This window comes from Poeciliopsis prolifica, unplaced genomic scaffold, assembly GCF_027474105.1.
Source record: "Poeciliopsis prolifica strain line A6 unplaced genomic scaffold, Auburn_PproV2 SCAFFOLD006, whole genome shotgun sequence".
In the NCBI taxonomy this organism is placed as follows: domain Eukaryota; kingdom Metazoa; phylum Chordata; class Actinopteri; order Cyprinodontiformes; family Poeciliidae; genus Poeciliopsis; species Poeciliopsis prolifica.
Genome location: NW_026562381.1, coordinates 2,632,553 through 2,647,021, shown reverse-complemented (window position 1 = coordinate 2,647,021; position 14,469 = coordinate 2,632,553). Strand labels below are relative to the sequence as shown.

The window sequence follows — 14,469 nt, the reverse complement described above, 5'->3', positions numbered from 1 at the left end:
GAAGGAGAAAACGTTGTACAGTAATGAGCTGATATATATAGCAGCACAGCGGAGCAAGGCTCCTACCTGCTGGCGTAGTGTTCAATCCTGCTGTGTGTGTCTGCATGGGGCAGCCTGGGTGAGGAGCAAGGGCTGAAAAGAAGAAAATTCAAAGTCATTATTCCTCAGTAAAAAAACCCACCTTAGTTCAATATGAAACAGTACAAAAGGCCAGAATGCAAGACACAGCAGGAGGGAAACGGAAAGTTACTGCAGGCATTTAGTTCTGGGTGTAAGAAGTAACATTTAAGTGTTTGTGATTAGAAATGCTCACTTTATTCTTCTGCTGTGATAAAAACTGGAAATGTCACTAGCTGTGTTTCCTACATTGTAAAAATACAAAATCTTGCGTGTTTTTGGTCAAGTTTCCAGTGCAAATATTGTAGTTCATTTGAAATAAGACAAAATACCTTGTCAGCAAGATATAGTTACTTGTTTTAAGCAAATAATTCCTTAATATTGATGAAAATGTTCTAGTTCTATTAGCTGATTATTTCACTAATAAAATGGGACACAATTCTTGTTAAAAGTAAAATAGTTTACTAATGTAACAAGAAACTTTACATCAACATTAAGGAATTATTGACTTAATACAAGCTGTTATTTCTTTCTGAAAAGTTACTTCTTGTTCAAAGTTACTGGATGTTGCCACTGGACAAAAGCAGTAAAGGCATATTTACCTTGAAAAAGTACTTTATTAATTACTTGATTTTAAAGGTAACTAAGTTAGATTATTAGTTACTCTAAGCTTTCAGCTGCTGATAATATCCCCCTCCTGCTGGTTTTGGAGCTAAGTTAAATTTTTTTTAGTTTTGGTTTGGGACCTCCTGCCTTTTCGTCGCAGCTCTCTGCTTGCTGATCTGTCTGACTGCATCGTGCTGCGACTCCAAATGTTTCTTCAAATGTATTGTGATATTTTTAGAGCCAGACATGTTGGAAGCCCATTGTAATGCCACCAGTGCAATACTTAATGATTATATGTAAGTAATGTTTTTTTCAATATTAATTGTCATTTTACTCAAGGAAATTGTGAAAGGAGAGTTTTGCATCCTTTCCCCTAAACTTAATCAGCTGCTGCTTCCTTTTTCTCCATGTTATTTGATCCTCAGAAAGTCTTATATCTGTTCTGAGTGGTGTTTCTTTAATTTTAGAGGTTATAAAACAATGACACAATCTCGTGAAACATGAACTCATGCTACATCATTCTGGGTGCTCTTGTAACCTGAGGCTACTGCTTCACGGTGAGCTCACAGATTTTTATCTCACTACTCCAGTTCTGCTTTTCTTTTCCAGCAGACTTGCTCATGTGAAATGTGCCTGAATCAGAGTGAGATCACAAGGCTAATGTCAAGAACACAGAGAAATAACTTTCAACTGTTTTGGGGATTATCAGAAAATATTCACAAGAAAACACAACAAATAAAAGTTGATGAAAGTAAAAACATCTTTTATGGTTAAATATATGTTTAAATATACATATATTGCTTTGAAATCAGTTCAAAGCAATATATGTATATTTCAGGATGCAGCAGATATTTCATAATTTAGTTTTGTTTCAGTTTATAAAACAAAATTATTTTTCCTCAGTAAACTTTTTAATGTAAAATAAAAACTTATTACAGTAGAAAAAACACTTAAAGGCAAAATAAATGTCATCTTGTTGCTTTGTTAAATGTGCTGGGTTGTTGGGCAACAGCAGAAATCTCACTTTAAATAAACCAATAAAAAGCTCAAAATGTACATTTTTGTTCTATTAAAAAACAGTACTACCACATTGTGCACAATAAAAGAAGAACAGACTTCAGATGCATTGGCAAAAACACTTCTTTCAGCAGGTAGACGGCCTGACGTAAACAGTTTTATTTTAGGTGTTAAGATGCAGTTAGTCAGCGTGGGGCGCAGCTCTGTTCACCTTAATGTCGCATTCAGGTTTTCTTTTTAGTGACCCGGCCTTAAGTCACTTGTCTGTCATCATTTTTACACACAATCCTTTGGGCACCAGGAAGCAGTTTAATCTTGAACTTCAGCTGGAAAGTTTACAGCCTGCTCCATTTCCTTCTCCGATGAAAAGAAGCCAACTTGATGACAAATCTGTTAAAAACCTTTATATGACTTTTTCATTCTGTAGTAACACTAACATTGGGAGCTATTTGTTTTAGCTGTTATCTTATTGTTTCCTTTTCAAATTATTTTATTGCAAGATAGAGTAGCGTAGGGGAAAACTTATTGTTTTTATCTTTAATGTACAAAAAAAAATGTATTGGGAACCCATAGAGAGACTGATAAAAATGTTTCTGGGTCATTGCGTCTTTCTCACTCAGCAGTGGAGCTCTCTCACCAACGCCATTTCTTCCCAGTTTCTTCTTGTTCAGTAATGAACTCTGATCTCAACCAAGGCCAGTCAGGCCAGGAGTGCTTTATATTTGTTTTGAATTCTTTTGTGACCTCCTGAATGAGCCGAAGAGAGGGTTTACTACTGATCAATAATTTCTCCATTTGTGGATAATAGCTCTCACTGGCCTGAAGGAGTTTTGAAGCCTTAGAAACAACTGTGTAACCTTTTGATTCAAGGCGATGTGCTGCTTTGGAAATATTTTAGTCCTGTCGTCAGAAAGGCAAGTGATTTCTTGTTTGTACATTTCTGGCAGTACTCAGACGTGGAGAATAAAATCTTAACTTAATTTTTTATAAAATGTTCACAGAGACAATTATATTTTCACATGGGGCCAAGTTTGTTTTATCGGTTTAAAAATCTCATGTTTTTTGAACAATAACAATTTGTAATCGGTTGCAAAGAGATGAGTGCATTTTCTGGTAATGAACTGCTATGCTCATCATGTAAAGTTATTGCTTATAAAACAGTCTCTTTTGAAATACTATTCATCTGCGTAGACACAAGAAATTTATAGTTGGTAAATTTTACAAAACTAAAAATCAGATGTTTACTTTGTGGCACTTTGTTACCAGAAAACAGGCTCATCTCTTAGCAACAGATTAACAACAAATGTTGTTATTGTTAAAAAAAACATGAGATTTCCTCTGCTCTTTTGAAATATTACTTAGCAAGAATTGTGCAGTTGGTTTATTTTGCAGAAAGAGTAAAAATGTTTACTTTGTCATTGGTGGAAAGTATATTATAAATCAGACTTTCAAAACAAGAGTAAAAATATGACAGATGAGTGACTGTACAATCATACATCTTTGAAAAGCAGTAGTAGAACCTCCTGCACAGCTAGCAAGAATGCAGCAAGAGGTTTCTGGATGGTAAGTCAACAACAAAACACATGACTTTGTACAGCGCATTCAGCGGTAAAACCAGCTGACCAAACATGCTGGAGCTCAGCTGTGGTTGCTAAGTGACAGGTGGAGTTCCACTGTGGTTGCTAGGCAACAGGCTGGGTTTTGCTAGGGAGGTTAGAGGTTAGCTAATTTTTTTAAATGGCTAATTTTCCAGACACCAAGAAAAAACATTAACTTATTGCCAAAACAGTTTGGTGTTTTTAATCACTTGTGCTGTTTTTAGAAGCAGTAGAAACACAAATGGAAGTATAAAAACATGCAAAATGTGAATTTTGTTTAATAGATCCCCGTTGATTTATTGTTAAACTAACACATTTGTCTCAAGTAAATAAATGTATACAATTCTGCCTGTCTGCATAGCGGAGCATCTGAGAAAAGACACAAAGGGATGGATGTGTGTTGTGGGACTCACGTCTCTGAGCTTTCAGCTTCCAGTACAGATTGCACAGGCAGGTAACCTCTCTGCGGGTGCTTTGTAAAGTACTGCTTTGACCTGAACTTGTTCTTCAGAGTCTTAGCGAAGTCCCTCATCTTCTCTCCCGAGGTTGTCTGCCGCCGTCCAGGGAAGCGAGTGGAGGAGGGGGTGAAAAGTGGAGGTTGAAGCACAGGGCATGGATGATTGAAAGACAAATTGTGCTGCTTTAGAGTTGCCATCTCCAGAGAAAACCTCATGTAAAATTTATCCACTTTTTTTCTTCCAATACTAATGTTTCTTTCTATCCACTGTCTCTAGATTATTGCTCTGTTTAAAATCTTCCGGTTTTCATCATATCTGTTTGAGTAATTTTTATTTGCTTTCCTGCTGCAAGAACCGTACTCTGTGATATAAAAACATTTTTGCAGAAAATAAAAATACTGTTGGGATTTTGAATCTTGAAATTTAACAGATTTTATTATATTTGCGCTCACTGTACTGATGATTCATGGGTTTTTCTGAATATTTGTGCTCCAAACATTCCTGAACCAAAAATGAGCCAAAAATAAATTTTCTACTAAGTGATTCTCTCTCCGTTTATTCAAGAGCTGGACAAATAGATAGAGTCAATAAGATCCTTAATTCATGCTTGGCAGAAGAAATAGGGAGTTAGGAGAATGTACTTTGTTCTTGAGTAAAGTTGAGCTTCATTTCTCCCTAAAGACATGAATTTGTATTCTGGTAAAGTGATACATAATGCTCGTCTTACTGGGGTGTAGTACTCCATGATGGGGTAGTGCAGCTTCTTGCCCTTGCTTGTGCGGCCGGTTAGAAAACATGTCTGGCAGATGTCCACATTGAACTGCTTCAAACTGCGATACCTGTCGAGATCAATAAAACAGAGACTTTAACGATGTTTGCAGGGGAACTGAATGGAGTGGTAGAGCGGCTGGGTGTGTGTGTGTGTGTGTGTGTTCTTATCTCAGCCATGCTGTAGAGGCTAATATTTCTTTGCACACTCACACAAAAGACGTTTGATTTCCTATACAAAACCCTGGGTTTTTGGTGTTGTTAAAATGACTAATAGGCTTAACTTAAGTTGAGGACAAATCTTAATGAAATCTCTCAAATCAATGTAATGGCTTCAACAGAAACAGCAAAAGAGATATCATAGAACAACACAAAAAATTCACACATTTCACAATGACCTAACAACTGAAAATATCAAATTTATTAGTTTATTCAATATATGTAAATCATCATTCCTAGAATTCTAATTTTAAGTCCCTTCTAACAACTGGTGACCTTTCATACCTTTAAGGCCTCGTCAATTTAAATCCTAATAAACTGCTGCTGGCCACGCCCCCAACTCAACATTTATAGTCACACATGAAAATGGCTGCAAACAATTACCCAAAATCACATCTTTGAAAGGCAGAAGCAGAGCCTCCTGCATAACCAAAAAGAATGCAGCAACTGGTTTCTGAATGATAGGTCAACAATAAAACACTTGTCTTTCCCAGCAGTCATTGTACAGCGCATACAGTGGTAAAGTCAGCTGACCAAACATGCTGGAGCTCCACTTGGATTGCTAAGTAATGAGCTAAGATCGGCAGGGATTGCTAGGTAATGGGGCAGTGTGATATTTTTGAAATGGCTCTTTTTCCAGAAACCAAACAACCATTAAGTTATAAAAAAAAAAAAACAAAAAAAACATCTGAAACCCAAACGAAAGTGCAAAATATGAATTCTGCACAATAGTTCGTTTAAAATAATACTGCTTTACAAAGGCCCCAAATTTATGTTTATTTCTGACACTGTTAAAAGGTGCAACAAGGACAGGTATCTGTATAGCACAGATTTGTTGTTACCTTATAAAGCAAAAGTCTAATTTTCCACTTCTAAAATATAAAAACAAATATCTGTTTTAATCATTTGATCCACTAACGATACCTTTACATGTAAATATCCATTTGGTTGAATTGAATGCCCAGCAGCCATGCCTACCTGAAACCCTTAATGGGGCATTGCTTGCAGACGTAGCATTTGGCCTGATGCTTGGTGGACTCTGCAGCAGCTACGCGGTGCAGGACGGGCAGCCAAACCATCGACTGGGGCTCGAGGCTCATCCATTCCAGGAAATGAGACACCTCAATGGCAGGCTTCCCAGGGGCCTGTTAGGAAAAGGTAAGAGACAAGAGACTGTAAACAACCCAAATATAGACCAACAGGAGGCCATGTTCTTAAAGCAATAAAAACAGCAACAATTCTTTCCTGCTTAAAGGCAGTTTCAGCAAAATCATCCCAATATTGAAGAGGGTGCCAAACATTAAATCTTTTATGCTGCATATATGCTTAAGCATTTACAAAGCTAAAAATATAACAGACATAAATTATACAGGGGTTACTGTGAGTTTGCATGTTCGCTCTCCTGAAGAAAGCTTGTTTGAAAAAAAAAGAAGAAAAAAGAAAGCCAACCTAATAAAGGAATAACTCGCCAAGTGCTCAAAATCTGTGATGTGCTAAATTCTCATTAAGTCTGCATCAGAGATGCATAAGAAAGTTGATTTCCCTGGGGCTGCCCCCACTGCTCAAGCAGGGTAACATAATAAATGCATGTGAGTGTGTGCACTGATCACAGGCGGAGAGGATGTGGGGTCTCCAGGGATGAAGGAGCTCCTCTCTGTTAGCAGGGTACCCAGCTTGGCTCCCAGTGGGAGGTCGAATGGCAGCTTCTTCCTCACCAAAACACCTGAAACTGGAGCTGCTCACCCGATCAGGCTACTCCGCCTCAAACGGATGGGATGTTCACTGTCACTGGGAAATTTAGCTTGATTGATACAACCTCTTCTATATGAAAAATACTGTAGGGTTTTCTATTTCCCAACTTACTTTGTTTCATTTATTTAAGTTCTTTACCTTTGAATGCTGTGAAAGTACTGAAATATTTATTGGAAGATGAATTATTCTTACTTCTTGCCTGGATTTTTCCAAATAACCTCTGCAGAGACCTTCCTCTGCTCACTGTTTTTTAGCAACTATTTTATGCAGCCTGCTTTGTTGTAGCTGTTTCCTGTCTTTCTGTCATTTCAGTTTAACAATCAGCATGAAGTGGAGACGAACAGTATCGAGAAATATCAAGTGTCCCTGGGTCACTCTAATTTTATCTCAGAGTAAATATAAACACAAGGAGAAACAGAATACTTTCAAAGAGCTTCATCTGATATAGCCGTTACTGACGGGATTACATTGTGCACCATGAGAATATTATTGGAAACTGAGAGAGTTTGATTGGTTAATAATCTTCTGCTGCCTTCCGTTTTCATTTGTTGACCTAAATCAGTGGCAGATGATTAAATTTACATTTTCTTGGCTTAATCTTGATAGGAAAGACGAATCTTGTTTCTGTGACTTATTAAATGCAATGATAAAAACATAATGAATTATTTAAAGCACAAGCATAATATTTTTTTTTCTTGAGTGGAAAACAAAGAAAGGTAAATTCCCAAAGCAGCCAGTCTAATTTTAAATTTTTTGCATTTCCTTTTTTAGAAATTACATGTTTAATTTTGTTTGTTTTACTTTGAAAACAGCTCTGAAATGTAGTGTTAGACTTAGAAAGCTTTGATATAGAGAGGCGCCGACACCTCGACCTCTCCGCCACAGTTCAGTTCGTCTGTTAATTGTCTTTTTTAAACAAACCAGGTGACGTAAATAAAGATCAACCATTTCAACTTTGATCTCCAGTTTTGGCGGGCGTTCTCTTGACAATTCGTCTTACAGACTTTTACATTCCAGATAATTCATCCCGATGCTCAGAGAAAGTTCTTGCAAAAGTAATAGAGATATCCCTTTCAAACATGTGAACTACACCAGATTAGGGGCAATGTTATGTATTTTCTAGGGCATTTTATAGAACAGTCAAGTAAATCTGCAAGCTACAGTAGATATAAAAATGCTTTATATAACAAATATGACTTAATTTGTAATTTAACACCTTAAAATTAGGCTTCTGTCTCTTTGAAAATACCTTTAAAAAGTAATCACATCGGTCCTCTGCCAACCCATTAACATCGTTTTTACCAGCATTGATCAGAAAAGTAGCTCATTTAATAAGCTCAGCTGATGCACTGTCCCACCAGGTGTTTGCTAATTGCTGCTGGCTAGTCTGAAGGAGCTGAGAGTTGGAAGCTTGGAAACCTGGAATCTGCAGCTCCGATGAGGAGTTTCATCTTGAAGGCGGGGGTAGGCCCACCCAGGCTGAACGGTTGCCATGGAGATGAAAGGATTTCCCAACCATTAATGAAGGAATAAAGGTGTTTTTGATGAGGGAAAACATGATGTAAAGCTCATACTGCCCCTTTAAAGATGCAGCCTAAGCCTCCAACACTGCTATATAAAATTTAAAAAAATCTATTGAATCAACCTCCAGAGCTCTAAGCACACTGTTAATGGACCTGGGCGTGAAATGCACTAATGCGGCCGTGTCCTCACCATGCGGAAGCAGCTCCGGACGCTTGGCTCCGTGTTGCTGCCGCCGAAAGCTGCAACTTCGCCCAGCTGGCGGGGGATCTGGATGGCTTCATGTAGCAGCAGGCTGAGGTGACGCTGGTCTGTCAAACCTCCAGGACCGGACACCTGACGGAACAAGTCTGCAAAACGTTTACGCAGTTATCCATCAATTACGCACTAACTAATCTAATTTCACACCGGCACATGCAGCAGCAATCATTATACGATGTGTAGCGAATAGCATTAGCCACACACGTGTCTGTATTTTTCTTTCCTCTGCGTGAGGACACTTGCTGACTTTAAAACTCTGCATTTATTCCAAAATCAAGTAGCTTTTGTCTATTTTAAACTGGGAATAAATCTCTATTAATGATCTTCCTGGTTATTTTAGAGATGAAAGACCTGCACAAAAGCCATCTTGTCAAGTTCTGACCGAGCCTTTTGCTATGCTTGGAGTCTGCCTGTCGCTGAAGAAATGAATTTTGACAGGCGTGTCAGAGTGCTGCACAATCGCAGCATTGCATATCCCCCCTCTTTGCAGGTTTATATCTCTCCACAAAGAGCGAACGTTTGGCTCCAACGCCTGCATCTTAAATAGCCTCCTTCAAATCGTCCTCGTAACCAGAGCTGAGGCCTATTTGATGTTTTTAAATATTCCCACAAAGCTTCTGAGTGGAGCTCTGGACATGTTTTATGGAGACAGTTTCTCAGCATATCGGCCTCTTACATCTTAAATATGCCGCTTTCATTGTGCAGACTGTATGGTGAGATAATAGGAACCACTGGTTCGACACAAAAGCACAAGAACTGCAGTTTTCTCACTGCTGAGATTTTCAATTCTGTAAACGCTGTGGACAAAAATTACATTTTCAGAACATATTCAGATCAGACTCTATATAGACTCATTAATTTAAAAGGAGTGAACACATTTTCTGATGTGAAAACTGGAAAAAAAATTTAGTACGCATCACACTGAACAAGAGATGCACTATAAGAAAGCATAAATACAAACCAAATTATCTAGAGATAATTTTGTTGGTGAATTTAACAAGAGTCAGTCAGAAACATAATATGCTAAACTGGGCTGTGAAGCATGTTATTGTTTAACCTTCTTGTGTGCTAATCTTAATTTTAATTAGTTCATATTTAATCAGAGGTTCACCAATAGTATTATTTGGTAGCAGTAAGTGCACTTCTGCAGGTGGCAGTAGGACCGCAGGAAAGAGGAATAGCAGCACTCTACTTTTTTACAGATTATCTGTGTCATATCATGCTTTCAGCTCAAATATGTAAAACAAAACCTGTATTTTTACAAAAAATACTTACCGGAGCTTTAAACTAGTTGTTCAAAATAACTTATGGAAAAAAAAATTGTGTTTAATAAGTTGAAGAACATTTATTTTTACCTGGTAAAATATTGACTGCTCAGAGTCTCTCAAGAGAATCCCACTTGAAATAGTAAGAACTTTTAAGAACAAATGCTGCATTAAACATGAATCATTTCCATAGGACAGACAAGGAGTGCTAAAGTTATTTTAAAGTTGACTTGTTTGAAAAAGTAAAAGCCTTAAGAAAGTGACTCCTGCAAGCAATCCTTTTAAGGTCTGTGGTGCAGCAAGTAAAGCTTTCTTCATTATGGCAACATAACCATTCTCCGCCATTACACTAAGTGGATGTCTTGTAATACTGGCAATCAGGGATGTTTTATTTTGGATCTTTCTTTTCAGTCGATAAGATGCACTTACCGACACAAACAAGCATCAGACTTACATTTGTACTTCTCCTGGACGTCTGCGTTGCACAAGCTCACCAGTCCCATTTTAAAGCTGAGAACTCGCATTTTGCCGTTTCGTGCACTGCAGGAAAGAAACGCAGAGAGGATGAGGGGAAAAAAAAAACTTCTGAGATTACAGTTTTTAAAAGGTGGACAATCTCGAATCACTGCGTTGTGGATTGTATAATACAGAGCCCTGCTGGGAAGAATTACACGGGTCACAGCAGCACAATTCAGGTCAGTGAAGTAGTGTGAAATTGCATTAGAGGACATTCAGAGTAAGTAAAGGCTCTTCAGGGAATTGGTAAAGTGTGGTCCAAGAATTTTATGCCCAGAAAAGCAATACAAATCTCATATGCCAGATAAAATACATCAATAAAGCACCTTGTAAAGTTATTCTGCCATTAATTTTTTACATTTTGCCACCAAAGACTTTAATATTTCTATCAGTATTATATGCAGCAGAACAACACTGGTATATTTAAAAGGTAAAAGGAAAATAATATTTTTTTTTCTTAAGTACTTGAAATAAGAATTTGATATCGTAATCGGCCCTAGAGTTGATGGAAATATGCGTGGCACATTCTGTTCTTAGAATACTTTGTTGCCAAGAGTATGGCGTCACATTCCTGCCAAAAACCCTGACAGAGAACTGAAAAAAAACATACATCTGATCACAGGCATTTCCATTTATTTGCAGGCCCAAGAATGCAGCACGAAAGTTGTGCACCTCTCTGAGTTTAACAATCATAATTAGGCAAGGAAACTCTTCTGATTGATTAGACTGTCTGACTTTTCAGGTCAAATCCAGGTGGAGGTAGGCGAGTTTTACCGCTCACCATGTTGCATTCATAGTCCTGCAAATTAAGAGAAATTCCCATCATGAGCTATGTGCTCTCTAGTTAATAAATCTGCTGATGTGATTCCTTAATAAGCTCCTTGAGGTTTTTGGCAGGAATGTAACAACATATTGGTGCGGCAGCTGCTGAAGTAAGTGCTGCTGCAAGAACTTATAAAAGGAGGAAAAAAAACGATGGCATAAAATGAATAAGTCCAAATCCAAGTTTAATCGAGATAAGCACTTGAAGACTGAAATTCATTAACAACCTAAAAACATTATGCAAGAATTTCAGTGCAAGTCTCTAAATAAATTCAAAAATACTTTATTGATCCACAACGGAAATTAAATCTAGCTGTAACTCATATTAATTCAGATTGTTCAGTTATTGAAGATGGTGATGGCTCTTGGCAGGAAAGATCTTTTGTAGCAGTCTGTATTACAGCGAAAATGAAGAAGCCCCTGACTGAAGACACTCTGCAGATGATAAGTGAGATTCTACAAAGTATTGACTCAACATTACATAAAACGCACTTTTAAAAATTTTAATAAAAAAGAAAAAACTGAAAACCTATTATGCTTCATTGTCTTTGTCCCTCACATAAAATACGTTACAGTTTTCGGTGACATCATGAAATACCTTGAAAGTACTGTTCAAACCTCATTTGAAAAATATTTCCCTGAATGAAGAACAGACAGTTTTCAAACAGGCAATACATTTTTGATTTATAAAACGGGAAAAAATTTAATTTGAGAACTAACCATGTGATTGCTGTTTCCAAACAGCCTCCAAAAAGTTTATGCAGATCTTAGCAGCATTAGCAAAAACTGTGCTAATCAAATTATCATTTCAAATGTCACACGAAGGATCAAAAACATTGGATTCATCAAAGAACATTAGGTCAAATTAGATGAAAGCGCAAATTTCATTTCTGCAGCTGAATGCTGGCCTGGAGGAGTATAGGTCTGTATATGACAAGTTTCTAAAAATGTACGCACATTAAAAATGCACAAATATATATATATGTGACAAGGAAAGACATAAAGTGGTGAGTCACTGTTGCTTCCCTGTTAGATTCAGGACCAGAGGAGACACAGAGCACATGGTGACGACTGGATGTCAGTATCTTTCTCTCACACTTTCTACTGTGCACCTCATGCCATCTTCAATGTGCATCCCAGTGCTGCTCCTCAGGGGACACGTTTCTCCCTGACAAGCCTCCGGAAGTACACACAAACATATACACACGCTCGCCGTAAACCACATTTTCTCCTCACAAGCACAAAATTAAGCTCAAGTCTCGTTCACATTTCCTGCCGCTGTTTATTAGGGAACAAAAAGCAATTACTGAAATTTATTCAGACGACGAAGCCGCTGATTGTTTCTCATTAGCAGAGAATGGTTAAAAGCTACAGACCGGATATATGGCTTTCGCTGCAGCTGTCTTATGTTTCACTTTCTGTGCTGTGGGGCTTTTCCTGAAGATGGGACAAACAGGAACAAAGCTGGGTGAGTTCTGGTGTCAAAGAGGATTTGCTCTGGTTGTGTTTGACCCTCTGGCTTGAAGCTGTTACTGCAGCTTTAGCCGTTCGCAGTCTTCCTAAACGTCTGAGAAAGTAGCCACGTGACGGCTCACATCCGTCTCCAATCTGTTTTCCTGCAACTCCTAAGAAGCAGCTCTTACAAGACATGAAATAAGGCAGCAACACAATAATAAAGTACATTTCTGATGCCCATGAACACATTTAAGTTCACAAAATGCCCATAAATGTGGAGCTACTTGTAACATTTCAAAGAATAGAAGGACTTTAAGATTTCACAGCAACATTTGTAATGCTGAAAGAAATTGCTGCTGATGTTTTTTCATTATCATGTGAAGCCAACTTTATGCTAGCTAGGGAAAAACAAACTCCTGACTAGATCCTTTCTGCTGAGACATAGTTCAAATACTTTGTTAAAAACATAAAAGTGACCTAAAAATGATCTCATTATTATCAAATGTAGTGTTAGACTTAAAACACTTGATTGTTTCCAACTCAGGACGGTATTTCCAGAGTTATTTTGCACTTTCTGAGACAGCGTTGACCATATTTGGTCAAATTTGAAAATAAACATCTCTGGAAAAAATGAAGAGCCCACTGCAAAGAACCAAATTTGAAAACCTCCTGGTTATTTCACCAAATATTAATTTCTGAACTCTTCCTAAATTAAAACATTAGTATTGTTGTTTCTAAATGAATATTAACTTGTTTTCTTTGCATTATTTGAGGTCTGAAAGTGCTGCAATGACCATTTCTCATTTTCTGCAAATAAAACATTTTTACTTGGGATCTCAGGAACATGTTGCCAGTAGTTTATTTAAGAAAAGAACAACATTCACTTTACTCAAATATATACCTATACACAGCAAAATCTGAAAAACTCTTCTTTTTTTTTCCAGAGCTGTATGTACAAATAAGAGAGTAATAAAATCAAAAAAGAGAGTAAATCCTAGCTGGGCGCATTGATTAGTCTCTCTTGAATAATGAAGTACTGATTCAAAGAAGAAGCCAGAAATTTTATATGTGCAAGACCTTTTCAGGCTGACAATGAACTACAGAAACCTTCAAAGGTCAAACAGGTTTGAGAGGGAAAAGGTTGTGATGAGTCATGTTGGACATTGACCTCAAATACGACAAATTTTGTTTAGTCAAGTCGTACCTTTAAAAAAATGCATCTCAAAGCACTTAAAACAATACAAACAGAATAAAAATGATCACAAATGTTTCCAATGAATAGAACAGAAACATACCAGTACATGAAAATATAAAAATTTAAGTTTCCGAGGCATACTGTGAAGAAATGCTGGTGAATTTAAATGTAAGACTCTTTGAAAAAAGCTGATTCTTCTGCTTTGATGGAGAATAAATGATGGGTTCAGGTATAATACGCATTTTCCAGATGAAAACCCTGACGTAGTAAAGGTTAAGGTGGAGTTGTGCTGCTTTCTGAAATAGTTTAAAACATCTCATGAAGACAAAGGAGATCAAAAACGCTGAGAAAAAAAATACATATGGTTTATTAAATATACAATTTTTTAATCTTTGGTTCACTTGTTTAAGAACTAAAAGTTTAGAACAGTTAAAACTTTTTAATAGTCTAGATTCACATTTAGACACCAACAACATTCAGGAGAAAACAGAGAATTGTCTTTGTTCTGCAATAAAATCCATTTGAGGGAATTTAATCTTCTGAAAAATTGTTGACTCAGTGCAACATCAAATTTAATGAGCATTTAATGAGAGAAATTAGTGCCACTTACTGCTGGATGCATTTAACACTCCAGACTTCTCCACCATGTTATTTATCTTTTTCTAACCTGACAATTACAGAATATATCAAAAGAGTGAACACATATCTTAAAATGCCAGGCTTTTGGGAAATAATAAAAATTATTCAAGCAATCGTGGAAACATTTTCAAGTTCAGCATCACATAGATGCATAAGTACAATCCAAATGAAAACAAATATGTGAGGGAGAAAGACAAAAGGAAAATGTACAAATATTTTAAGTTAACACTTTGAGAGATTTTGGTATTAACTTCAGCATT

The 14,469-nt window shown here is 37.0% G+C and overlaps 1 protein-coding gene and 1 long non-coding RNA gene across 4 annotated transcripts in view; one reads left to right on the top strand and one right to left on the bottom strand.

Moving 5' to 3' along the window:
- The window catches only part of LOC129360393 (dystrophin-related protein 2-like), a 74,833-nt gene that overhangs the window by 26,726 nt on the left and 33,638 nt on the right, over window positions 1-14,469 (bottom strand). For all 3 annotated transcript variants that reach the window (XR_008606037.1, XM_055030569.1, XM_055030570.1), the window contains exons 11-16: window positions 10,037-10,122; window positions 8,249-8,406; window positions 5,762-5,928; window positions 4,524-4,635; window positions 3,752-3,888; window positions 67-132 (exon numbers count right to left, since the gene is read on the bottom strand). Coding sequence is in view for 2 of the 3 variants with exons in the window: in XM_055030569.1 (XP_054886544.1) it covers window positions 67-132; window positions 3,752-3,888; window positions 4,524-4,635; window positions 5,762-5,928; window positions 8,249-8,406; window positions 10,037-10,122 (726 nt within the window). In the remaining variant the exon portion in view is untranslated. The remainder of the gene's footprint in view (window positions 1-66; window positions 133-3,751; window positions 3,889-4,523; window positions 4,636-5,761; window positions 5,929-8,248; window positions 8,407-10,036; window positions 10,123-14,469) is intronic.
- Window positions 3,104-4,307, top strand: LOC129360394 (uncharacterized). Its single transcript, XR_008606038.1, has 3 exons — window positions 3,104-3,303; window positions 3,700-3,792; window positions 3,884-4,307. It is a non-coding gene; the product is annotated as an uncharacterized LOC129360394 (long non-coding RNA).